General features: G+C 42.9%; 1 protein-coding gene across 4 annotated transcripts in view; it reads right to left on the bottom strand.

Annotated features, from left to right (window-relative positions):
* PRKCB (protein kinase C beta) overlaps nucleotides 1-26,751 on the bottom strand; it is a 348,138-nt gene that overhangs the window by 169,950 nt on the left and 151,437 nt on the right. For all 4 annotated transcript variants that reach the window (XM_045195451.2, XM_053926150.1, XM_053926155.1 and 1 more), the window contains exon 3: nucleotides 18,973-19,055. In XM_045195451.2, coding sequence (XP_045051386.2) covers nucleotides 18,973-19,055 — 83 coding nt within the window. The remainder of the gene's footprint in view (nucleotides 1-18,972; nucleotides 19,056-26,751) is intronic.

Genomic DNA, 26,751 nt, shown 5'->3' with positions numbered 1-26,751 from the left:
GGTCTGGCACACTGACCCAGCATTCCCAGGGTAAAGGACATCACGGGGACACCACCGTGCTCGACAGAGTAGCTGAAGAGTTACCCTGTGCCACACGCCGTCCACACTGTGGGTGTGAAGGGGTCAAACAGCAGACACAGACCCACCTTTAGGGATCTAATAATGCCGATGGCGGGTAATAATAGTGGTGATTGTTATTACAGTAACAGCTATTTCAGGCCAGGCACTACTCTAAGAAGTTTACATTTAATTAACTGATTTGACCCTCATTGAATAAGGCTTATTATTATCCTGATTTCACAGAATAAAACTGGGGCACAGACAAGTTAAATAAGTTGCCCAAGGTCACACAGTGATTTGGATCCAGAATCTGGACTCTTTGTCACCATGTCACACCCCTGTGATGTGTGACAGCACAAAGAGGTATGTGGTGCTCTAGGAGTGCAAAATAGCGGGACTGACCTGGTCAGGGAGGTCAGAGACGGCTTCCCCAGGAAGAAGATGCTGAGCTGAAGCCCAGAGGGTGAGGGGGGTCAACAGGGCTGTTAATCCGGGGTGTACATTGAAATCAACAGTGAGGCTGGGATCAGCCAGAGACTTTGATTTGTCTGCCTTGGGCTCAAGACCAGTATTTGCTTATAATTTTCATAAATGATTCAGATATGCAACCAGGACCAAGATTCACTGAACTCAAGGGGATGCAGGAGAGAGGAGTTGCCCAGAGTAGGGCAGCACATGCAAATGCCTAGTGGTGGGAGGGCTGCTGGGGCACAGGAGAGTGAAAGAGGAGCGTTCAGAGGGTGGGGAAGGGAGTGGTCCAAGAGGCTGGAAGGAGGAATGGGCCCACAGGGGCCTTACGAGTGGGGCAACCATATAATCTACCTTCCCAAGGGGACTCTTGAAAATGACGCAGGCATGAGTGCTCTGGGGCTCCGGTGCCATGGAACAGCCAGGTCTGCTCATGGGCAAGCTTGGCAAAGGGGCACATATGATGATCCTGCTCATAAGCCATGCCAAGGAGCATTTCTTTAATATATAATTTAGTGTGTTTTAGTAGGAAACTCACAAGAACTGTGCAGAAGACAGACAACATTAGAAACATGGACTTGCACGTAGGACAACTCAGCTAGAAAAGTACACTAAGGGGTGGAATCCGCTTTGTGGTACAAATGCTACCAACCCCGATTAGTTGCCATCAACGAGAAATTTACTTTAAAAAAAATCCAAATGTTGGCACTGTCTACAAAAATTTAACAGGTTTATTTATATTGTCCTAAAGTTGAGCTGCTGAAATGTGCTCCCTGAGACATTGTGACTTGCATCGATGCTTTACATCCTGTATTCATAGTGAAACAATTCACACACAGATGGAAATGGAAACCCTGCCAATACCTGGTTTCTGCCCCTATTTTCCACTTGCAATCATGTACTTAGGTACCTTTCGAACCCATGAGAAAAAATATCTCACATTCAGAACTACCAATAATAGGAAGATAAATACTTTTTCTTTTTTAAAGAGTGAAATATGGGGCCCTTGCCGGGTGGCTCAGTTGGTTGGAGCTTCATCCTGTGCACCAAAATGCTGCTGGTTCAATTCCTGGTCAGGGCACAGACCTGGGTTGCAGGCTCGATCCCTAGTTGGGGTGCATACGGGAGGCTACAGATCAATGTTTCTCTCACGTCGTGTCTGTCTGTCTGTCTGTCTGTCTCTCTCCCCCTCTCCTTTCCTCCCTTCCTCCCTTTCACCCTCTCTCCCTCCTTCCCTCCCTCTCTTTCTATCAAAAAATCAATAAACATATCCTTGGATGAAGATTTTTTTTAAAAAAGAATGAAATGTTTCCCATCATAGTGGATTCTTAAGCATGATATACACATATGCAGCATGCTAGCTGTATGTCTTCTGTCATTACTGTTACATGTTTGGCATGGGCAGCACACAGGTTGGTGTCTTCAAAAAGGCCAACCAGACAGGATTCACTTGCCTCCTGCAAAGCACCAATAGCTGTGCCCTGGACGTGCAGATCTATCTTGAAGTCCTGAGCAATTTCTCGCACCAGATCTGGAAGGGAAGTTTGCTAATCAGAAGTTCAGTGGACTTCTGATGACGTCTAAGTTCACAAGGAACCACAGTGCCAGGCCTGTAAGGATAAGGTTTTTTCATCCCTCCAATAGAGGGCGCACTCTTGCAAACCACTTGCTTCCTCAGTGCTTTACTACTTGTGGGTTTTGTTGGCAGTCTGCTCAGTCTGAGCTATGGTTAAAGACCCTTTTCCTTACCCCCTTCCCTTTCCGCTGGAGCTGAGCTAGCCAGAGGCAGCACTGCACTCCAGCAAGCATTGACTTTGTCCCAAGAGCAATGGGAAACCACTGACATGTTTTCAGCAAGAACAATGACATACTCACATCTGGTTTTCAGAAAGATGACTCCACAGTAGTGTGGAAATGCCAGGATGGTGAGGCAGAGAGGAGTCAGGGAATCAGGACAGGAGACTACTGGTCCAGGGTCTAGACCAAGGTTCACTCCATGAGGATGAAAAAGTGGATAGCAGCATATCCTGGTGGTTAAGAGCAAACTCTCGAGCCAGGTCAAGTTCAAATCCAGACTCAGCTTATTAGTCATGTGACTTAGCAAGTTGGATAACTTCTCTGCTTATGCTTTCTCCTCTATAAAACGGGCATAAGAGACCATTGTTCTCATAGGGTGAGGATGCCATGAGTTAGTGTATATACGTCACTTAGAACAGCAACTGACTTACGGTAGCCACAAAAGTGTTAGCTATCATTATGTTGGAGGTACAATAGGATTTGGCAATAGAGAGATATGCAAGTAGGGAACATCTGGGAGCATAGAGGAAGAGGCCCCAAGAATTCTCCATTGCTCAGTGGGACTTTGCAGATCCACAGTTACAGGGTGAAGAGGATCAAAGACAGAAAGTTGCATGAGGAAGGGTGATGATGCAGAATTAAGAAACAGAATCAAGACCTGAAGGTCAAGATTGAAGGCAGAAACAGGTCCACGATTCCAGGTCAAGCAAATGCTTACATAATATGCCAGGCACTGTGGAAGCTCTTTGCATACATTAACACATTTAATACTCCCAGCATCCCTACGAAGCAGTATATTATCACCTTCATCTTGAAAATGAAGAAACAGGGACACAGAGAAGTTAAGTGACTTATCCAAAGTCACACAACTAGTAAGTAGCACAGCTGAGATCTGAACCCAGGTGTCATGCTCTTAATCAACGTGCAAGACCACTGGTCTGAGTCTGCACATTTCACTCTGCCTTCACCCTCAAAAACCACTGAAAAAGTGCCTATTTGTGTAAAAATAGGAGTATCTATCTCAGCCCCAAAACTAGGACAGGTGCCAAGTGAATGCTAGAAATGCTTCAAATATTTTTCAATGTATAGAAAAGGTGAGGCTTGGATTGAGGGAAGGGCAACCCAGGCTGATTCTCCCAATTTAAAAGAATTAAAGTGGCAACGTCTGAGTGATGTGGATGACTGACCAAATGCTGGAAGCCAAGGTGAATCTTCACAGGTGCCTCTGCAGTCCATGTCAGCAGCAGGCGCTTTAATAAATATGCAGAATGGTAGATGCCCTCCTCTCAAAGATTTCAGGAGAAGCCAACTCATCTGCAGATCCCACAGACATGGACGGCGCTAAATCCAGCAGGGGGCGCTGCAGTCTACATTTCCTAACCAGGGCTGAGCCCAAGGTTAGAAAAATGGGTGAGGGCCCAGCCAGGGTCAAGCTCCTCCACACTGCCTTGGAAAGGGGACCTCTTCATGTTTTTACACCTCCCCATTTTGGGCTGTTGCTCCCTCCCTACTCCCCAAAGAAGGTAGATTAGACTAAATCTACACTTTCCCTTCTCCCTTCATGAGGGGTACGGAGTCCTTCTGCGGACAGTTCCAACCTGCTACTGCAGCGGTTGAAAACTGGTGGTGCAGAGAATGAATCTAGCCCATAAATGTGCTTCAAATACACCATAGTTGTAATTCTCAAGGTATTTGTCAACATCTAAAATTAGAAGATTCAGACTTGTCATGAAAAATTGGAAAATCTGGGCCTTGGTCCTTTATTTTATTTTATTTTATTTTTAAACCCTCACCCAAGAATATATTTATTGATTTTAGAGAGAGAGAAAGAGAGGTGGGGAGGGAAGGAGGGAGAGAGAGAGAAAAAGAGAAACATCTATCAGTTGCCTCCCACTGGAGACCCCAGCAGAGATCAAGCCTTCAACATTTTTGGTGCATGGGATGATGTTCCAAACAACTGAGCCACCCATCCAGGGCTGGGCCTTGGTCCTTTAAATAGCAGGAATAAAAAAATGGAGCTGAGTAGGTGGCTCCCTGTTTTAGACAGGGGCACACGCACTAGATGGACACTCCCTGTTAGCACACACTTGACTAATTTCTTTAACCTGCCTGGCTTTGGAGTTGGACAGCCAGAAAAATAGAATGCTGTGCATCAAAGTCATGTGGCCACAAACAATATGAGGGAAAGCAGCCAAGCCAAGGGAGGGTCAACAATATAATTAAATTTGCATAGAATTCAAAAGCAGGCACACTGTTTTCCATAGTGGCTGCACCATTCTGCTTCCCACCAAAAGTGTGCAAGGGTTCCAATTCCTCCACAAGCATGCCAACACTTCTCCTTTGGGTTTGTCTTTTGACTAGTCATCCTGATTAAGTGTGAGGTGATATCTCACTGGGGATTTAATTCACATTCCCTGATAATTAGTGACATTGAGCATTTTTTCATATGCCTGTTGGCGATTTGCATGTCTTCTTTGGAGAAATGTCTATTCAAGACCCTAGCCCATTTGGAAGTTCCTCAAAAAGTAAAAAATGGAACTACCATATAATCCAGCAATCTCACTTCTGGGTATTTATCCAAAAGAGTTGAAATCAGGATCTCAACAAGATTTTAGTGTTCACAACAGCAGCATTGCTCACAATACCCAAGGTGTGGGAACAACCCAAAAGTCCACTGACACATAAGTGGATAAAGAAAATGGGGTGTATATGTACAACAGAATATCATTCAAGTTTTAAAAAGAAGGAAATTCTGCAATATGGGCCAACATAAATGAACTTGGAGGGCATTGCACTACATAAAATAAGCCAGTCACAGAAAGACTATGTGATTCCACTTATATGAGGTACCTAGAATAGTCAAACTCATGGAATCAAAGAGTGGAATTGTGGGTGCCAGGAGTTGGGGGGATACAGAAAAGGGGAGTTACTACTCAATGGGCATAAAGTTTCCATTAAGCAAGATGAATTAAATCCTGGAGCTCTGCTGTACAACGTTGTGCCTAGAGTCAACCACACTGTACTGTGCACTTAAAAATGTGTTAAGGGGGTAGATCTCAAGTTACATGTTCTTTCCAAAATAAAGTAAAAATAAATAGTTCAATGGGGGAGAAAAGCAAAAGCAGGGAAACTATTGCTGATCTCGAAGGACGGGGCTAGAGGTATAGGAACTAGAAGGGAGCACAGAAGGGCTTCTGGGTTCTGGTTACAGAGAAATGTTCGCCGTATGAGAATTCATCAAGATGGGCACTTTTCATGTACAAAAAATGCGTTTCAAATGCTATGTGACCAGAACCAGAACCTTTAAATCCAAATTCTAAATTCCTAGAAGATGGAGTCCTATCGTTCAAGCTTGGGGCAGATGTCTACACACATTGACCCAGTGGGGCTTCTGGGGGATGTGTGTCTGGAGAGCCAGTTCTCAGGGAAATGGTTGTGTACTACAGTTAGGTTTGTGCAGGTGGACAGGGCTGAGGTTATGAGGCAGCTCAGGGTGCGGAATAAGAACTTACACCAGAGGGCCAGGCTGCTTAGGCCGAATCCTGGCTCTGTCACTCACTGGTCATGTGGTCTTGGGCAAGTCCCTTAGTCTCTGAGTACCACAGTTTCCTTATTTATAAATTGGGGGTGGTAACAATGGTACTTACCTCATAGAGTATAATGAAGAATATAATTATTACATGTAAAGTGCTTAAAACAGAATTATATCTATAAATGCTGGTTCTTAGATGTTATTGTTTTAAAAAACAACTTGATAATCCTAGAATCCCAAACCAGTAGAGGTAGAGGGAATGAAAAGTCAAAGACAGAAGGAAGACAGAGTAAGGGCTTGTGACTCCAGGACCAGCGCCTTTCACATCCTTCCAGACTGCCTCTCCAGGGTCTTTTGAGTCTCTATTCTTCCACATCTGCAGGAACCACAGGCTAAGGTCTTATGGGAAATTGCACTTTTCAGGCTCTGAAGCTGCTCCCACCCATGAGGAGAAGCCAAAATAATTCATAAGACAGGATATCTCCACCTCTTTCAAGTCCCAGCAGCTCTCTTCTTTCTGCTCCGTAGAAACTATTGATTTCTGTCCTCCAGATGCTGCCCATCATGGATTTGCTTCTTCCACCACAGTGTGAAGCTCTGTATCTTTGGGACAGTGAGGAACAAAGGGCTGGAGAAAAGCAACCCATGCTGGCCTGTGAGTGCTGGTCTGCAGTGCACAAGCCGTTCTCGGCACATGGTAGATGGGAGCAGTCACATGGAATTCACTTCACAAAGAATCACATTTTATCAGATTACCATCATTTTATTAGACTTTTCCCCCAACCAGCCCATAGGGGGTTGACTCTCTTTTTCCATTCTGTGGCAAGCAAGATGGATGCAAGCTGTGCCAAAGATAAGGCTGGATTTTGGAAACTCACACTCTAAGATTTGAAAGGACCACTGGTGGTAATAATATGAGTCAGCACATACTATGTGCCAAGCAAAGCGCAAAGCCTTCACAGTGGATTAATTCATTTAATCCTCACCTGACCCCACTGAGGAGGGTGCTATTTTATCCTATTTTGTCAGATGAGGAAACTGAGGTGGAAAGAGTAGGTAACTAGCCCAAGATTATTCAGCTAGTTAGTGGCAAACCTGGAATTCAAACCCAACCATTCTGGTATAAGAGCCACTGTACAGTTTTACCTTATGCCGGTTTCCAAATTCAGCTACTCATCAGAATTATCTGAAGGACTTCAAAATACAGATTCCCAGGCCCCAGTCTGTATCTCTTCAGGTGAGGTCTGTTTTTAGCAGACCACCCAAATAATCCTTAAGCATTCAACCTGTCCACATTCTGAAAAGTAGCATTTAGAAATTGCAGTGGGCATGTGCTGCTTTGATCTGTTCAACGTCTCTGCTTCCTTTTTGATAGGAGTGCCCCAATTCCCCTTCAAAAATCCCCCCCACCAGTGTTTAGTCTACGAGGAAACACCATAAAAACCCAACCAAGGATTGGTTAGGACCCGAGGTCAACCAAGTCATCTCTCTCCTTCTGGAATTTGAATTTCGGACCAAAGCAACATAAGAACCCAAATCAGATACAGCTGGTGTGGTGATTTAGTTTATCCTCCAGTTCTCTGGAGTTTATCATACCCTTTCCAATTAATTCCTTCCTAACTTAACTTAAGCAAAGGTGGTTTCTGGTGCATGCAACCAAGCAATACTAATTAGCAGAAGAACCATCAGTGTGGTAGAGCAGTTTCATGAGTTTTGAAAAATGTGTGCACCTGTATAGACACCATCTCAGTCAAGATCTAGACATTTCCACCACCCCAGACATTGTGACATTTTAATCACTGCACAGCATCCCATCAGATGGATACATTTTACTTACATAAGCCCTGATTTGCAGCATCCAGGCTGTTTCCAAATTTTTACTAGTGTGAATACTGATGCAATGAATACCACTTTAGCTAAATAATTCCTCAGCAAATATTCCTAAATTGTAATTCTTAGATCAAAAAAGGATTAGGTTTAGTAATTCTTTGGTCAAAAAGGTCATTAAGGCTTTTGACACATATTGGTAATTTCGTCTTCAAAAAAATTATACTAATTTGCACACTCACTAGTAATATTTTAGAGTGCATTTTTCTTCCCCTTCCTCCTTTGTATACTTTTGGTTTGAATCCCATTTCTTTTCATATTATTACTAAGACCATGTTTTATATTGATTTGTGTTTGGTGGTATATCTTTGTCCCTTTTATTTTTAACCTATGTTCTAAGTTTCTCTTAAATTTTGCCTAGAACTATATGTTGTTTATCCAATCTGGTACTCTTTGCCTCTCTTGGTAGAGAATTTCAACTCATTTACATTGGTTAGGCGACAGATACTCACCTATCACTTCTACCATCTTAATTTATACTTTCCAGATTTCATAGTTCCTAGCTGGCTTATTTTTATCTTCATTCCTATATTTTGTTGCATTAATCTAAATTTTATTTGTTACTTTTATCTTTGAGTTGTTTCCTTCACCTTAAAAAATAAAGTCTATTTAAACCAAATTGTGACAATAATTAAATAGTATTAAATATTTTATTCAGTAATTCTTCATCTAGATCAGCAATTTTCAACTGGTGTGCTGCAAGAATTTTTAAAACATTCAATATCTGACTATTTAGATAAGGGGCACTGACTTCTTTTCCCTTAGACTGTTAAAAAAATTTTAATAACAAAAAAAAAGTGACAACAGCCAACACAATAATCATCTGGTGTGAATGAATCAAAATTATACCTATATTTTTGTCACAGCAGCAAAAAATATAGTATTGTTTCTGGTGTGCTGCAGAATTTTAGTAATTCATTTATGTGTGCCATGAGGTGGAAAAAGATGAAAATCACTGAACTACATGCATAGTTTACTATAGTTTACTTTTTTATGTCAACTTTATTAGGTTATGCTAATTTCTGTGGTCGAGTTAGTGTATAAAAAACCGTGGTAGCTATTGATTTGATCAGCTCATCAAAGTTTCCCATCCTTCTTTTTTTAAAATATATTTTATTGGTTATGCTATTACAGATGTTCCATTTTCCCCCCTTCATTCCCCTGTGCCCTGCACACGTCCTCCTGCCCACCTTTAGTTCATGTCCATGGGTCATACGTATAAGTTCTTTGGCTTCTCCATTTCCTGTACTATTCTTAACTTCCCCCTGTCTATTTTGTTCCTACCATTTATGCTTCTTATTCCTTGGGTCTTTTCCCCCTTTACCCTCCTCTCCCTCCCCCACTGATAACCCTCCATTTGATCTCCATTTCTGTGATACTGTTCCCATTCCAGTTGTTTGCTTAGTTTCTTTTTGTTTTTGTTATTTTACGCTCAGCTGTTGCTAGTTGTGAGTTTGCTGTCATTTCACTGTCCGTATTTTTGATCTTCTTTTTCTTAGTTAAGTCCCTTTAACTTTTCATATAATAAGGGCTTGGTGATGATGAACTCCTTTAACTTGAACTTCTCTGGGAAGCACTTTATCTGCCCTTCCATTCTAAATGATAGCTTTGCTAGGTAGCATAATCTTGGATGGAGGTCCTTGCCTTTCATGACTTGGAATACTTCTTTCCAGACCCTTCTTGCCTGTAAGGTTTCTTTTGAGAAATCAGCTGATAGTCTAATGGGAACTCCTTTGTAGGTAACTATCTCCTTTTCTCTTGCTGCTTTTAAGATTCTCTCCTTATCTTTAATCTTAGATAATGTAATTATGATGTGCCTTGATGTGATCCTCTTTGGGTCCAACTTCTTTGGGACTCTCTGAACTTCCTGGACTTCCTGGAAGTCTATTTCCTTTGCCACATTGGGGAGGTTCTTGTTCATTACTTGTTCAAATAAATTTTCAATTTCTTTCTCTTCCCCTTCTCTTTCTGGCAGCCCTATAATTCAGATGTTGAAATGTTTAAAGTTGTCCTGGAGGTTCCTAAGCCTCTCCTCATTTTTGTGAATTCTTGTTTCTTCATTCTGTTCTGGTTGAATGTTTATTTCTTCCTTCTGCTCCAAACCGTTGATTTGGGTTCCATCACTGTTGGTTCTCAGAACATTTTCCTTTATTTTACTTTTCATAGCCTTCACCTTTTCCTCTATTTTGCGACCATACTCAACCATTTCTGTGAGCATCCTGATTACCAGTGTTTTGAACTGTGCATGTGATAGGTTGGCTATCTCTTCATTGCTTAGTTGTATTTTTTCTGGAGCTTTGATGTGTTCTTTCATTTGTGCCATTTTTGTCTCTGCCTGCCTGTTAAGTAGTAAGGGGTGGAGCCTTAAGTATTGGCTAGGGTTGGGGATCCCATATCGCTGTGTTGTGGCACTGTTTGTGGGGGAGGGGTCTGAGAGGGAACAGTGCTGCTTGCTCGGCTATCAGCTGGCTTTCAGTCACTTCCTTTGCTGCCCACAAGCTAACTGGACCCTTCTGGTGCTGATTTCTGGGTAGGTGGGTTTGTATATGTTCTAGGACCCTGTGGGTCTCTCCAACAAACTCTCCTGTGAGGCGGGGAGTTTCTCCTGCTGCTTCAACCCTTACAGGTTTTTTCAGAGGGTTTGAGGCTTTATTTCCCCACACTGGAACCCTGGGTAACACAGTCTGTCTCACATCCCAGTTGTTCCTCCCAGTTTATCTGCATGTAAATGTGGGGCCGCCCCCTCTGCTAGCTGCCACCTTGCTGTGAGTCCTGTCTGCCTGGCTGCCCATCTCCGCCCCTCCTACCAGTCTGGATGAATGTTTCTTCTTTAACTCCTTGGTTGTTGGACTTCCACACAGTTCGATTTTCTAGCAGTTCTGGTTGTTTTTTTGTTTTTATATTTGTTGTTGTCCTTCTTTTGGTTCTGTGAGGAGGCACCGTGTACCTACCTGCACCTCCATCTTGGCCAGAAGACTCCCATTCTTCTAACATGCACTGTTCTCTGAGGTAAGAATGCCATGTGGTCCTGGCCTGACAAACAATAAAGGTTCAGTTTCCTGACATCAGAGGACCAACCAACCAGTGAGTAAGAAGGGAGTAAGAAGCCCACTTCTACTATTAGTGTTTTTACCTTTCCCTAAGGGGTCAACAATAACTATGTTGATAGACATATTTGCAGACATGTCCTGTCTACAGCAGAAGCAAATGAGGCAAAGACAAATCAGAGTCCCAGCAGGAAAGAGAAAGCCCACTCGAATTAAGAGAATTTAAGAAAGTTTTCATGGAAGGACTATTTATAGAAGTATGGGTATGGTATAGAGAAACCAGTAACTAGGGGTAGAAGAGCAAAGGGTCAAAGGAAGAGAGTAGTTTGTGGGATCCAAAGGGAGAGAACTATGTAGAGATGCCTCCCTTTAGAGGAACAGTGACCTGTAGTCAGAGGGTGGAGCCAAGACAACCCCATGCTATATTTCCTGGGCTCCCTCTTCTCACCCTCTAATCTCCTATTAGCCTCTCACCTGGAGCCCAACCAGAAGTCAGACAACCCCAACTGATGTAGTCCTTACAGGCCAGTTTCTCAGGGAAAAAGCAGAGTGGCTCTGGAAGGGCTAACAGAACAGCTGGCACAGCAGATGAAGGCCAGTGTGGGAGATGAGACATTCCTCCCTTTCCTGTTCCTACCTCTGCAATGTGACTTTGCAGCTCCTCCCTTTCAGGGGTTGAGTCTATTTCTCCACCCCCGAGTCTGGTCTTGGCCATAACCAGTGACACACAAATAAAGGCTTAAAAGACACCTGGACTTTGGGGATTTCCCTCTCTTGCTGTACCTGGAACCCTGAGGCCAGTATATTGATGAGCTTCAGCTAGCCTACTGGAGGAAAAGAGGCCATAAGGAGAACTGAAGTGCCAGCAGCCTGCCAAATGTCAGTCATATAGGGAGGCTATTCTAGGAGACTGTGATACTATGGTTAATAATAAGAAATAGATGTTTGGTCTTCATCCCATTTCTGGCACAGAGCTCCTAAAACCTTTGGGATCTCCTGTGGGGACAGTGATAAAGGTGTCTTTGGTTATGTTAATGAGGTGACTTTTAGAAAGTACACTTGGATGGGGCTGGTTGTCAGAGGAACCAACCATGTAATTACAGGGTTGGAAGTTTCAGTCCCAGCCCTGCCTTCTGCAGAGGTGAAAGAGCCTAAAGATTGAGTTCAATCACCAATAGCCAATAATTTAAATTGTGCTCATGTGATGAAAAACCACCATAAAAACCCAAGAGGAAAGGGTTTAGAGAACTTCTGGGTTGGTGAACACATGGAAGTGTGGGGACAATTGTGCCTGGAGAGAACATGGGGCTCTGTGCCCCTTCCCATAGACCTTGCCTTAGACATCTCTCCTATCTGGCTGTTCCAAGTTATGTTCTTTCCTAATACACTGGTAACCTTGTGAGTGAATGGGTTTCCTGAGTTTGTGGGCTGCTCTAGCAAATTAATTAAACCCAAGGATAAGGTCATGGGAACCTCTGATTTACAGCCAGTCCGTCAGAAGTTCAGGTGACACCCTGGACTTGGAATTGATATCCTGAGTTGGAGGGGGTAGTTGGGATCTTTAGTTTATAGCTGGCCAATCAAAAGCACAGGTAACAATCTGGGCTTACAACAGGCATCTGATGGGGTGGAGGGGCTGAACCCTTAACCTGTGGGATCTGATGCTATCTGCAGATAGACAGCGTCAAAACTGAACTGAATTACAGGACACCCAATGCTGTCAGAGAATTGCTTGGTGCCATGAGGACACCCTCCCTCCTCCACTAGAATTGGTACCAGATCTTAGCACCAGCCAAGTCACTAGCTGACCAAGACACATGGTGGAGCCCAGCAGAGATCAGCCAAACAGGCCCAGGTCAGAAGAATCACCCAAGCAGCACACAGAACCATGAGAAATAATAAATGATTGCTCCTTTAAGCTAGTAAATGTTGGGATGGCTTGCTACCTGGCAATATGCCAGCTAATACAATACAGTGAGAAAGCACCTTGATAGTGTTAGAGCCTCAGTTCCAGTGTCTGAGGCCTTTGTCCCTGAAGCTCGTACTCAATCCCCCACGTCCTTTCCATGACCAATCTCTTTTTCTTTTGCTAATCTGACTTAGATTTCTCTCACTTACAATTTAAAAAATTGTCAAGCTTTACTTTTTCTCTATAATCCAATACCATTTAAAGCAAACAAAAATCCTTTATTCCTCTAAAGCTTAAAAAAAATTCCCCATGAAGCTTATTCAACTGAGGCTTTAGGAGAAGAAATATTTCTTGGGCAATGTTCTCATTTCTCTCGGTTATTCCCCTATTCTGATTTTCAATTTCTTCTTTAGACAAAATTGGCAATTTAACATTTCCTAGGAAATCATCGATTTCTATCAGATTTTCAAACACATTAGCATTTATCTACATATTCTTCTTAATTATAAATGTAACATATTCTTCCTAAATTTCCTTTTATTTTCCCTCTATTAAACCTTCAACATGTAACATATAATTTATCATTTTTAAGTACTTATTAAGTACAACTTGACTGAGAAATGCAAAGGGCACATTCAGCTTGGCTGCCTATCACTGCTAACTGACCTGACTCGGTGATAGAATCAGGAGGGCACAGGCCATTCATTAACAGTGGATTTCAGTCAGTATTTTGATTGTAAATGATAAGAAATTATTTCTAAGACCACAAAATTTTGAAGAAAGTGTTTTAGACACCTTGCTAAAGAACCCTTTTGTACCATTTTGCACAGAGACCCCATACCACCAGTATTTCTCTATCTCTCTCTCTCTCTCTTTATATATATATATATATATATATTCTCATATGTATATCCTCTTATATGCATATACGCTCATATATACATTTATTTTTTTAATCCTGACCTGAGAATATGTTTACTGACTTTTAGAGAGAAGAAAAAAACATCATTGTGAGAGAGAAACATCGACTGGTTGCCTGCTGTACATGTCCTGACTGGGGATTGAACCTGCAACCTGGGCATGTGCCTTGATTGTCAATCAAACCCATAACCCAGTCAGGGCAATAAATACTATTATTAGCTATTATTCCTCGACAGGTCAGAGGGTAGCCCCTAGCCCTGCTGGAAGCTAGTAGAGACTCCTCCAGGTATTGATAATAATTTATAACCATTTATTGAGTGACTTCTTTGTGCCAGCCACTATTCTCGATGTAGCTCAATCAGTCAGTCTCTCATGGAATACTCACCAAAAAAAGTATGATTTAGGTATTATCTCCCCTACTTTCAAGATATAAACTCAGTGTCACAAAACTAATTATTTTCCCAAGATCACTGGAGCAGTAAATGGCAATGCTGGAATCTGACGGCAGATTCTCTGTCCCCAAAGTCCAGGTTCTTATCTTAGCATTGCACCATAGAATTTGAGGTTTGAGGTAAGTGATTACCTTGTACAAGCATTCTAGGTAGGGTAAGTATAGAATTATCAGTACATTCATTTTTAGGGAGATATGTGAAGCAACTGAAATGCACTTAACTACTTGTATCAAGGGATTACTATGTGACAGGCACTGTGCTAAGCACTTTCATGCAACGGGTTTTTAATCCTTTTGCTGTTGATTCTTTTTTGTTGTTGTTGTTAACCCTTTCTCATTTTAAGAGTTAGAAAATTATTACAACAAACTTATGTGGTTGGTACTAATAGTCCAATTTATAGATAAGGAAACTGAGCCAGAGAGAGGAAAGTGGTATGCCCAAGGCCCCCTAGTGAACAACTGGCAGAGTCAGCCCTGGACCTGAGTCTGACTCCAGAGTAGTCCATACTCTTCAACCCCCCATTGTCTCTGAGCATGACTAATAAATTGCCTACTTTCCCATTTGTACCTGGAAGGGGCTAGGTCAGCCAGGGACCTGGGGCAGGAGATAAATGAGGTGTGCTCTCTTGATGAGGCCATCTATGGCCTTCTGAATGATACCGAGACCTGTGTGTCCTTTATGAAGTCCAGTGTTATGGTCTCCAGAGATCCTGCTGTCAGTGGCCTTTTGAGTCAACAAGATCTGCAGCAGATTTACTGGAGATTCTTCCCCTTCCATAAAGAGAGAAGTCTGTTCTCTACCATCTGAGCTTGGCCAAGAGACTACTTTATTCCGTGGGACATCATCAAACATGATACACAGGCTGAAAAAGCACATATGCATTGGGACATGCTTTCTTGCTCTTCTTGGAACACTGAAACTGCTATGTGAACAAACCAGAGCTAGCCAGCTGGCTGGTAAAGGCCACATGGAGAAGCAAGGCTCCCAGGCCAACCACATGCTCACTGCCAGTCATGTGAGTAGGGCCATCCTAGATCATCCAGTCACAGGTATCCACAGACACATATGAGAACTCTTTAAATTTTGTAGCCAGGGTAAGTACCTCATTTGATTCACCCTAGCCCCAGCTCTCAGAGACAGTTCCTCTCTTTCTTGTTCTGAGAAGCTCTCTCAGGCTGTGTATGTGGTCAGCATCATAAGTGATGGGTAACTATAATGGCCATACATAATGCTTGAAATGGCCCAATACAGCAGAATTGAGAGTTCCCAAGCAGGGGCAAGACCAAGAACCAGAAGGATACCTGCAGGTAACCAGAAGTACCAACCAGAAATTCTGCCATTGGAGGTCATCCCATGGTGGATGCCTATATATGTATATTCCCATTGGCACTGAATAATTGGGTCAGTAGTTGGGTTCGCTGGGAGAGTGCCCAAGTTCCTGGAGTGGACTAAAACCTGCAGAAGACAGAGTTCTAATATCCAGCACATTTCCTAGTTCAGACTGGGCGTGGACTAGCAGAGGGTAGAGGACAGAGCTGAACATGTTCCTTTTTCACAGATGGAGGCTGCTTTACTGCTCCATGAGCCTGCCCAGAGCTCCTCCAAGGCCACACAGGAGGAGGGCACTCTCCAAACCTACATGAGCCTCAGAGGTAGCCAAAAAAGTGCCCGGCCAGGTTGGTGAGCAGGTGTGGACAGATCTTTAATCATGCCTCTGACCATGGGCAGATGAACTTAGAAACCAATTCAGTTGCCTGGACTAATTCATCATGCTTGGTGCCAACAAACCTTTTGAAACTGTGTCCAGAGACAGGATCATTCCAGGTAGGCTGCCAAATCCCATGCCTGCTGGCTGCAGGGGGTGCTTCCTGCTCTCCCCATGCCCAAGGCAAAGGACAGCTGCACAGCTCCATTCATACAAAAAGGGGTCTCCTACCATTTACAAAGCATACAACTGCTGGGAAGGCCTGCCAGGTGGCAGGCAGAGAACCTGCTCATTCTTCAGACTTATTGTACAGATATCTGTCCTCACTGCCTGTCCAATATGTAGTCACTGTTATTTATTGCCATTATCATCATCTTCACATAAACAGATCCTGCTAGGTACCAGACACTGTCCTGGGTGCTTTTATAGATATTTATACATTGGATACTCATAACAATGTTATGAGGGAGGGGATATTATTTTACACATTTTCAGCTTAGGAATCTAAGGTACAAAGAGATTCAAGTAATTTGCCAAAGGTCATACATATTTGAGCCTGAGAATGCCAGCTCCATGGTCTGTAATTTAATATTTTTCCCTAGTTTCCTTCTTAGGGACCACTTCTCCCCCACTCTCAAATTATGGGATAGGTACATGGGTCTTCCTTTGCAGAAGCAGATAGATATACATGGCCAGGTCTGGCCAATCGTATAACCATCCTTCGGGCTACATATGACCCAGGGTCCAATGAGACATTAGCTCTTCTCACTGGAGCTACGGCCGTGATACCACACAAGACTAATGGTGCTGTGTCCATCATGCTCTGTGGCAGAAACATCTTCCTGAAACTGGAACCAAGACTGAGCCAAGACATGGAGAAAGATTCCTGAGGACCTCATTTCTGCACCCTGATTCGGAAGTCTGATGCTTTTCAGTTTCAGGGACCAGAATTTCCCTTTTCACATAAGCCAGTTAAAGCTGAGTTTTTGTCTTAGGCAACAGAAAGAGTCAACGAGTACAGGGTAAGGCAAAGTAGGTTTATAATTGCTCATGTGGAAAATAATGCAATAATTAATAAATAATAATACAAGAATAAACCGTTGCATGTACTCACAATGGTAAACCTACTTTTGCCAACCCTGTAAGACAGGGTGTGGGAAACGCCATCCTCTTGGCTGCTCCTGAGGATCTAGCCTCCGTCTGCAAGGACGTGCAGAGCCAGGCTGTCCCCCAAACTCCCGCATCTGTTCTCCTAGAGAGGAGAATTGCACTAAAAGGGCCAGAGGAGTGTGACCTGGGAGAACATGATAAACAGTCCTGTCTTCACCTCTGCAGATAGGCCAGTAAGGACTCTGCTGGTTCTGTGTTGCTTGGAGTGCTTAACCCCAAGTACCAGTTTCCAAGCACAGTAACTGTGGCATGAGCTCTAGGGTGTTCATGCTGCTGAGGCAATAGATATGCCCCGACTTGCAGGGACATGGCAAATGACCATTTATAAAAGGTCAGCAAGAGTCAAACTAATTCAATGACACAAGGTAGTCACCATTCTGAGGGCAGCTGTCAAGTCTGAGTGGGTAAGAACAGAGCCAATAATACTGGACAAAATCCATGTAGAACATTCCAGGAAGATGAACTCAAACAGGAACAAAATATGAACTAGGGTGACAGATGCACATAGGGTCCCTGAACATAGCTGGGCAGTGGAAGAGGGTACATGGTGGAAAGTCCTCTTAGGAAAGTTTCAGCTGCATGGAAAAGAATACCCCAAATAGCAACACCTGACTAAGCCCTCTTACCCTGCTTCTCATCTCACACATTCTGGTACAAGAGAACTCAAAGTAGGCTCAGCAGCTAATCAGTGTCAACAGTGACTTGGGTTCTGTCAACTCCTCCACTCCGCCATGCTTAGCATGTCTCCCTCATTGTCCCAAAAGGGCTGTTACAAGCACAAACAGGACAAAGAAAGAGATGCATTATCAGAAAGGAAGGCCTTTCCTAGAACCTGTACCCAGGCTTCTGCTCACAACTTACTGAGCAGAACTGGGTCACATGCTCACTCAAAGGCTACAAAAGAGTGTGGAAAAGCAAGTTACCAGGCATTTTCAGCTTCTAGCTGAAAGAGAGCCTCTGCCAGAAAGAAGAGACTGAGGGCCAGGACTGGCTGTTGGGTAGACGATCAACAATGTTCCCCAAACTTCAGACAAAGTCATCCCAAGAGTTTTTCCATAACCTTATTGTATCCACACCCGCATTCATACAACAGTTTCTTTATATATTTTTTTTCTGGTTTACTTTAAATTCCTAAATACCTTTACTTAGGTAAGAAATTTTATATCCTTACTATAAATGCAAAACCACTACTAGACACATTTTTCCAATCCATGTTAAAATAAATTCATAATGACTAAAATGAAAATTACTTGTCTGTTTCACCTAGAAGCATCCCTTATCCCACCCACAGTAGTCATACCAGGAGATGCAGAGTAACAGGACAAACTAATTTCCTCCTAATTCTTGGGCTCCAGTATCAAGAAATCCCTACAGCTCTGGCTGGTGTGGCTCACTGGATTGAGTGCCGGCCTGCAAACCAAAGGGTCATAGGTTCAGTTCCCATTCAGGGCACATGCCTGGGTTGCAGGCCAGGTCCCCAGTAGGACCCACACGAGAGGCAACCAATGATGTTTCTCTACCTCTCTCTCTCCCTCCCCTCCCCTCTCTCTAAAAATAGACAAGTTAAAATCTCTTAAAAATAAAAAGAATTCCCTAACAAAGAGCTATAAAGTGCATGCATGTAAGGCCCTATTCTAACACCCTTTTCACAGTGGCAACAACAAGTTAGCCCTTGCCCATCACCCTCCATGTCTCAGCTGACCAGATGAGAAGACATTTATGAAACTTATATAATCTTATTTACCAATGTCACCCCAATACATTTAATAAAAAAAATTTAAGACATTTAGCAAAATCACAGTACGGGAACCAGCTGGTTTCCCATACAATCACAGCCCCTGCCCCCAAATGTTTTGGGTTTTGTTTTTCCATTAAAATAAAAAATGTCTCAGAGACTACAAGGACCACCACATGCCTTGGAATGAAACCACCCCAACTTCTTCGTCTCAGAGTTCTCACTCACATTTACCCAAAAGAATGCATTGATTGCAGACAGAGAGAGGTGACCAGTGTCCATTACTTACATCAGAGGCTGGACCCTTGTCAGCGCCTGGGCAGGAGAAAGTGACAAATTCATGGCAACGCTTGTGCACAACAAAACAGCAGACTGCAAAAGACAAAATAAAGGTAGGAGGAAGCGAAGAAGGAAAGTGTAGGGGAGGAAGAAAGAAAAGGGGAGAAAGAGATGGTTAGAACCTGGACTTCATGACAAGTAAAGGCTTTATACCAAAATGAACCATGCCTTCAGCTTCTACATGTGTCCTAAATTGAAGTCAAACTCTTGGGTATACAGTGTTACATCCTGCAAACTAATTAAGTTTGTGAAGTAACTAGGGTTCAAAGTATCACATACACTCAAAATTATACTCCCTTGAAGATCATTTAAGTTGCCCCGTTTTGGAACAGAATATTATTTCTCAGACTTGGCACCAGGTGAAGTAGTTGGCTTGTGCTTAGGTTCATAATGCATAAGAAATATGTTTATTCAAACACTAAAATCACAGTTTTAAAGATGTAGATAAAATTAAGGGCATGTAGAAATAGAATGAGCAGGAAAGACAGACCCACACCCTCACCTTACACAAGAGCAATGTCCCATAAGTGGAAGAATAAGCTGCAATTTTTACACTGTTACATTAGTAGTTTGCAAGCAAATGCATTCATACCTATACTGTATTTGAATTTGTTTGAGTTAAATGTATCTATGTATGGCTACACAATTTGGGGATTGTTTCACATGGGTAAAGGTACAGTCAGAGAATGTATACCAAAAAAAACCTGATTTTTTTTTTGTTCAAATCTTCTTTTATTGTTTTGTTGTCCAAATCACCTTAAACAAACTCTACAGTATGGGTTCCTGGAGAACAGGTGCCACACGGCAGGAACAGCATCTTTCTTTTGTTTTCATTTTATTTTTCAGTAAGAGCTTACATTCAATATTATTTTGTATTTGTTTCAGGTGTACTGATGATTGCCAGACAGGAGGGAGACTGGGGGGCTAAGTGAAAATGGTGAAAGAATTAAGAAGTACAAATTGGTAGCTACAGAACAGTCACAGGGATGTAAAGTACAGCGTAGGAAACGTAGTCAACAATATTGTAATAACCATATGTGGTGCCAGGTAGGCACTTGAATTATCAGGGAAACACTTTGTGAAGTATATGGCTGTCTAACCACTATGCTGTACACCTGAAACAGCATATTTCTAAAGGATGCTGTTTCATCTTTGTAAATGAAAACAGTACAGGAACCCTTAAAGGGACCCTTAGTGATATAATGGGTCTGGGTAGCAATTCTCAGTGGCTGTGGACATCACAAAAAGATACTACCTGCCTACTGGTGGCAGTACTGTGAAGGACTCTACCACCTATGTAGTACTCTTGCCAAAACAAGCAAATCTGGACCAATTCAAGCACCTTGACCCAACTTCCAATTTACAGAAAATATAAATAACAGAAGCATGTATTAAATGACAGACAGTGAGGCAATGAGGAAAAAGTGTACAAGAAAGTGGAAAACTACAAGATAACCAAATAGTTTCTTCAGCAAATAAACTACAAGAGGATAGGAGAGACTTTTAGGGAATACATTTATAAAATATACAACACAGAGAGTGAACCTTTGACATAACCAATGGCTTTTAGTTAGTAGTAATGCCTCAGTATTGACCAGGATGGGAATGGGGTTAGGAGAGTAATGTTGGAACTCTATACTTACTAATCAAATTTTCTGCAAATCTAAAACTGCTCAAAAAAGAAAAAAACAACAAAAAATAAAGCAAAAGTACTGTGGCTTCCAGTACGATGGCAGTGTAGGTAAATACAGTACTCACATCCTCTCACAACCACATTAAAATCACAACTAAACTATAGAAAAACCATCATTCAGAACTGCCTAAAATCTAGCTGTACAGAAGTCCTACAATTAAGGATATAAAGAAGATGTGGCTCAGTTGGTTGGAGCATCATTCCGTACATTAAAAGGCTGCAGGTTCAATTCCCGGTCAGGGCACATACCTAGGTTGTGAGTTCAATCCTTGGTCATGGTACATACAAAAGGCAACAGATCAATGTTTCTCTCTCACCTTAATGTTTCTCTATGTTTCTCTTTCTTCCTCTTTCCCTCTCTCTCTTTCTCTCTCTCTCCTTCCCTCCCTCACTCCCTCTCTCCTCTTCTTCCCTTCACTTCCCTCCCTTCCCCTCTAAAATCAATAGAAACACATCCTCAGGTAAGGAATAAATAAATAAATAAATAAAAAGAGGACACATTAAGACTGGTAGGAAGGGTAGAGATTCCATATGGGCTAGTCCTATATCCACCTGTGGTGGATAAAAATCAAGAGGTATATGTTGGCTGCTGCAGAGGTCCCCCTGTGGAGCAAGGGGTCCCAGTCCAACACCAGGCCCCCCAGCCCAGGGTTCCAGTGCAAGGAGGAGAAGTCCCCATAACTTCCAGCTATAAAGACCAGCAGGGATTGTGGCTGAGTGAGACTGAGGCTTCTGCAGTCCCTGGCATTCCTCTTAAAGAGCCCACACACAGACTTACTCAGACTCATCAGCTCTGAGCTCCAGTGCTGGGGCAGCACCTCAAAAGGCACCTGGGACAGATAGGGAGGAACGGAATTATCTGGCATCAGGGCAAAAGCTGCAGGGGCAGCTTCTCCCAGACAGAAGTGCTGGCAGAGGCCATTGATTCTTTGATTGGCCCACCCCCCACAAACTTCACAGTGAGCACCCTATCTGAGACTCCATCTGGTTATCACTGCTCACCCAGCTCTGGTGATTCCCTGAGACCCTGCCCCACCCAACTTGTGAGCCCACCCAAAGTGTCTCCAGTGACTCTTACAGAGGAACTCAAGAGTTAAAGATTTTAGCCTTAGTTATACTTGGTAGGCTTAAGTAATTATTACATGTGGAAAGCTGTTATTCCAGGAACTGGAATGTATAACCTACATGACTCCAGGAGATGGACAAGCAACTCAACTTTTGTACCCCAGGTGGTCTGCAAGCAATCAAGATGGCATCAGAGTCATTGGCTTCCAGGGAAGGAACGTCCAAGATGCAGATAAAGAACTGTTAATCAGCAGATAAAGAAATACTAAGAATATCACCCCTGGACTGTAACTCTTATCCAATTAACCTTTTATCCAAACCACTTACCTATCCTTTTCTTCTCTATATAAAAAGGTCAGCATGAGATGGGATGTTAAGATGGTTTTTAGAGTACATAACCCACCATCTTCTCAGATTACTGGCATCTGAATAAAGCACCCATAAAGATGAAATCCTTGTCTCTACTTACTGGTTCTTGTAGTGACAGGCAGCATGAATGCCGACTTCTCTGGTTTCAGCTTTCCCACACAATGGCCTCACTTGGTTCATGCTTTAAGTTGCCTAAAACTTCTCAAACAAGCAGCATCTGGCCTCAGTGTGCCCTGTACCTTTCGCTACATGGGCCTGACACTAGCAGCAGATGACTTTGGTTCACAATTTGGCTTCTTCTGGACACCTCCAAGCCTAGCACAAGTAGCAACCACCTGCAGGTTGCTTTTTACCTCTTGCCAGGTGGCTCTGAGAAGGGCACAGGTAGCAGCTGACTTTGTACAGCACATTCCAGGAGGTGCCAGAATGAGCACACCTAGTGGACAGCTTCAGACTATACTGAAGCACCACCCAACCCTCTCACAAGCAACGCATTCCAGGGGTAGACTCAGCAGACACCAGAGTCCTGCTAAAGTAAGTCCTGCTTCATGGGGTGGGCCCTGCACAGCTGATCCTCCATGGTGGTCACAGCCAGTCCTTGCAGTCAATTGGCCTGGGGGTAAATCCCTCCCACTGACATGCCCACAGCAATCAAGGCTCAACTATAACAGGAAATGTACACAGCCCACACAATGAAGGCACACCTGGAATGACCAGCTCAGGTGAACAGGAAGGCTGTGCTACTGAACCCTACAGGACACCTACTAGATTAAGCCACCCTACCAAGCCCAGGAGACATAGCAGCTCTACCCAATACATAGAAACAAACACAGGGAGGCTGCCAAAATGAGGAGACAAAGAAGTATGTCCCAAATGAAAGAACAGGATGAAACTCCAGAAAAGAACTAAACAAAATGGAGACAAGCAATCTATCAGATGCAGAGTTCAAATTACTAGTGGTAAGGATGCTCAATGAACTTAGGAGAAGAGTAGATGAAGTTAGTGAGAACTTCAACAAAGATATAGGAAACATAAAAACTGAAGTAGAAAACATATAAAAGAACTACTCAGAAATGAAGGATACAGTAACTAAAATGAAGAATAAGTTACAGGGAATCAACAGGGGAAGAGATGAAGCAGAGAGTCAAATCAGAGATTTGGAAGATAAGGAAGCAAAAAACAACCAATCAGAACAGTGAAAAGAAAAAAAGAACCCAAAACAATGAGGATAGTATAAGGAGCCTCTAGGACAACTTCAAATATACCAACATTCACATCCTGAGGGTGCTAGAAGGAGAAGAGAACGAGAGCAAGGAACTGAAAACCTATATGAAAAAAAATTGATGGAAAACTTCCCTAACCCAGTGAAGGAGATAAACATACAGGTCTAGGAAGTACAGAGAGTCCCAAATAAGATGAACCCAAAGAGGCCCACATTGAGACACATCATAATTAAAATGCCAAAGGTTAAAGAAAAAGACAGAATCTTTTTTGTTTGTTTTTTAAATACATTTATTGATTATGCTATTACAGTTGTCCCATTTCCCCCCTTCACTCAACTCCATCCTGCCCACCACCTCCCTCCCACACTCCCCACCTATAGTTCATGTCCATGGGTCATACTTATAAGTTCTTTGGCTTCTACATTTCCTACACTATTCTTACCCTCCCCCTGTCTATTTTCTACCTACCATTTATGCTACTTATTTTCTGTACCTCCCCCCCTTTCTCCCCCTCCCACTCCCCTATTGATAACCCTTCATGTGATTTCCATTTCCGTGGTTCTGTTCCTGTTCTAGCTGTTTGCTTAGTTTGCTTTTGTTTTTGTTTTAGGTGTGGTTGTTAATAACTGTGAGTTTGCTGTCATTTTTACTGTTCCTATTTTTTATCTTCTTTTTCTTAGATAAATCCCTTTAACATTTCATATAATAAGGGCTTGGTGATGAACTCCTTTAACTTGACCTTATCTGAGAAGCATTTTATTTGCCCTTCCATTCTAAATGATAGCTTTGCTGGATACAGTAATCTTGGATGTAGGCCCTTGCCTTTCATGACTTGGAATACTTCTTGCCAGCCCCTTCTTGCCTGTAAGGTCTCTTTTGAGAAATCAGTCGAAAGTCTTATGGGAAGTCCTTTGTAGGTAACTGTGTCCTTTTCTCTTGCTGCTTCTAAGATTTTCTCCTTCTGTGTAATCTTAAGTAATGTAATTATGATGTGCCTTAGTGTGTTCCTCTTTGGGTCCAGCTTCTTTGGGACTCTCTGAGCTTCCTGGACTTCCTGGAAGTCTATTTCCTTTGCCAGATTGGGGAAGTTCTCCTTCATTATTTGTTCAAATAAGTTTTCAATTTTTTGTTCTTCCTCTTCTCCTTCTGGCACCCCTATAATTAGGATGTTGGAACGTTTCAAGATGTCCTGGAGGTTCATAAGCCTCTCCTCATTTTTCTGAATTCTTATTGCTTCATTCTTTTCTGGTTGGATGTTTCTTTCTTCCTTCTGGTACACACCATTGATTTGAGTCCCAGTTTCCTTCCCATCACTATTGGTTCCCTGTGCATTTTCCTTTGTTTCTCTTAGCATAGCCTTCATTTTTTCACCTAATTTGTGACCAAATTCAACCAATTTTGTGAGCGTCCTAATTACCAGTGTTTTGAACTGTGCATCTGATAGGTTGGCTATCTTTTTGCTGCTTAGTTGAATTACTTCTGGAGCTTTGATCTGTTCTTTCATTTGAGTCTTTTTTTTTTCCATCTTGGCGTGCCTGTTACGTAAAGGGGCAGAGCCTTAGGTGTTCACCAGGGCGGGATAATACTGGTTGCTGCGCTGTGATGCTGTACGTGGGGAAGGGGCTGAGAGGAGCAATGGCGCCTGCTCCCCTCTCTGCCGGATTTCAGTCACTCCCTTCACTACCCACAATCAAATTGGGACCCTCTGGTGCTGATTCCCAGGTGTGTGAGTTTGTGCACACTCCAGGCCCCTGTGGGTCTCTTCAACAAACTCTCCTGTGAGGCTGGGAATTTCTCCTGCTGCCGCCTCAACCCCCATGGGTGTTTTCAATCAGTGGTTTGAGGCTTTATTTCCCCTCGCTGGAGCCTTGGTGCAGTCTGTTTTGCTCCCCTGCCGATCCTCCCAGTTTATCTATGCACGAATGTGGGGCTGCGGGGGCTGCTGGCTGTTGCACTGCCTACCCCGTTCATTCCACAATCCACCACCTCTCTGGGTCTGGCCACGTTACCGCGAGTCCTCTCCACCCCAGCTGCCCGTCTCCACTCCTCCTACCAGTCTGGATGAATTTTTCTTCTTTATCTCCTTGGTTGTCAGACTTCCGTGGTTCAATTTTCTGTCAGTTCTGTTTGTTTTTTGTTTTAAAATTGTTGTTGTCCTTCTTTTGGTTGTGCAAGGAGGTGCAGTATGTCTACCTACACCTCCATCTTGGCCAGAAGCTACAAGAGAGAATCTTAAAAGCAGCTATTTCTCAACAGAAACTTGAAAGGTCAGAAGGGGCTGGCTGGCAAAATATTCAAGGTGATGAAATGCAAGGACCTACAGCCCTTTTTGGTGGCTTGGTTAGTTGAAGCATCATCCCATACACCAAATAGCTTGCAGGTTCAATTCCCAGTCAGGATACATTCCTAGGTTGCAAGTTTGATCCCTGGTCAAGGCACATACAAGAGGCAATCAATCAATGTTTCTCTCTCACATCAATGTCTCTCTCTCCCCACCCATCTTTCTCTCTCCCTGCTCTCTCCCTCTCTCCTTCTCTCTTCCTCAGTCTCCCCCTCCCTTCCTTTACCTCTAAAATCAATGAACATATTCCAGGTGAGGGTTAAAAAATAGAAGAGAAGAAAGCAAGCACCTAAAATGAAGATTACTCTACCCAGCAAAGCTATCATGTAGAATTGAAGGACATATAAAGATCTTCTCTGACAGGAAAAAGCTAAAGAAGGTCATCACCATCAAACCAGTATTGCATGAAACCTTGCCCTGGTGAATACCTAAGGCCCTGCACCCTTAAAACTTAACAGGTGCACTGAGACAAAGAAATAGGGCCCAAGTGAAAGAACAGAGCAAAATTCTAGAAAGAGCACGAAGTGATGAGGAGATTTCCAGCCCATCTGATGGAAAGTTCAAAGCCCTGGTAATCAAAATGCTCACAGAAGCATTCTGATTACCAGCATTTGATTGAGCTTGGTTGCAAAATGAAAGAACAAATGAAGGATACCCAAAGTGAAATAATGCAAAATATTCAGGGACCCAGTAGTGACAGGAAGGAAACCAGGACTCATATAAACGATTTGGAACAAAAGGAAGGGATAATCATCCAACTAGAACAGAATGAAGAAACAAGAATTCAAAAAAATGAAGAGTCTTAGGAACCTCTGGGACAACTTTAAATGTTCCGATATCCAAATTATAGGGGTGCCAGAAGGAGAACAAGAGCAAGAAATTGAAAACCCATTTGAACAAATAATGAAGGAAAACTTCCCCAATCTGGCAAAGGATATAGACTTCCAGAAAGTCCAGAGAGTCCCAAAGAAAGTGGACCCAAAGAGGATCACACCAAGGCACATCATCATTAAGTTACTCAAGATTAAAGATAAAGAG

The sequence above is a fragment of the Desmodus rotundus genome, chromosome 1 (genome assembly GCF_022682495.2).
Source record: "Desmodus rotundus isolate HL8 chromosome 1, HLdesRot8A.1, whole genome shotgun sequence".
In the NCBI taxonomy this organism is placed as follows: domain Eukaryota; kingdom Metazoa; phylum Chordata; class Mammalia; order Chiroptera; family Phyllostomidae; genus Desmodus; species Desmodus rotundus.
The sequence above is the reverse complement of the archived record's forward strand: the minus strand, read 5'-3'. Positions and strand labels throughout refer to the sequence as shown.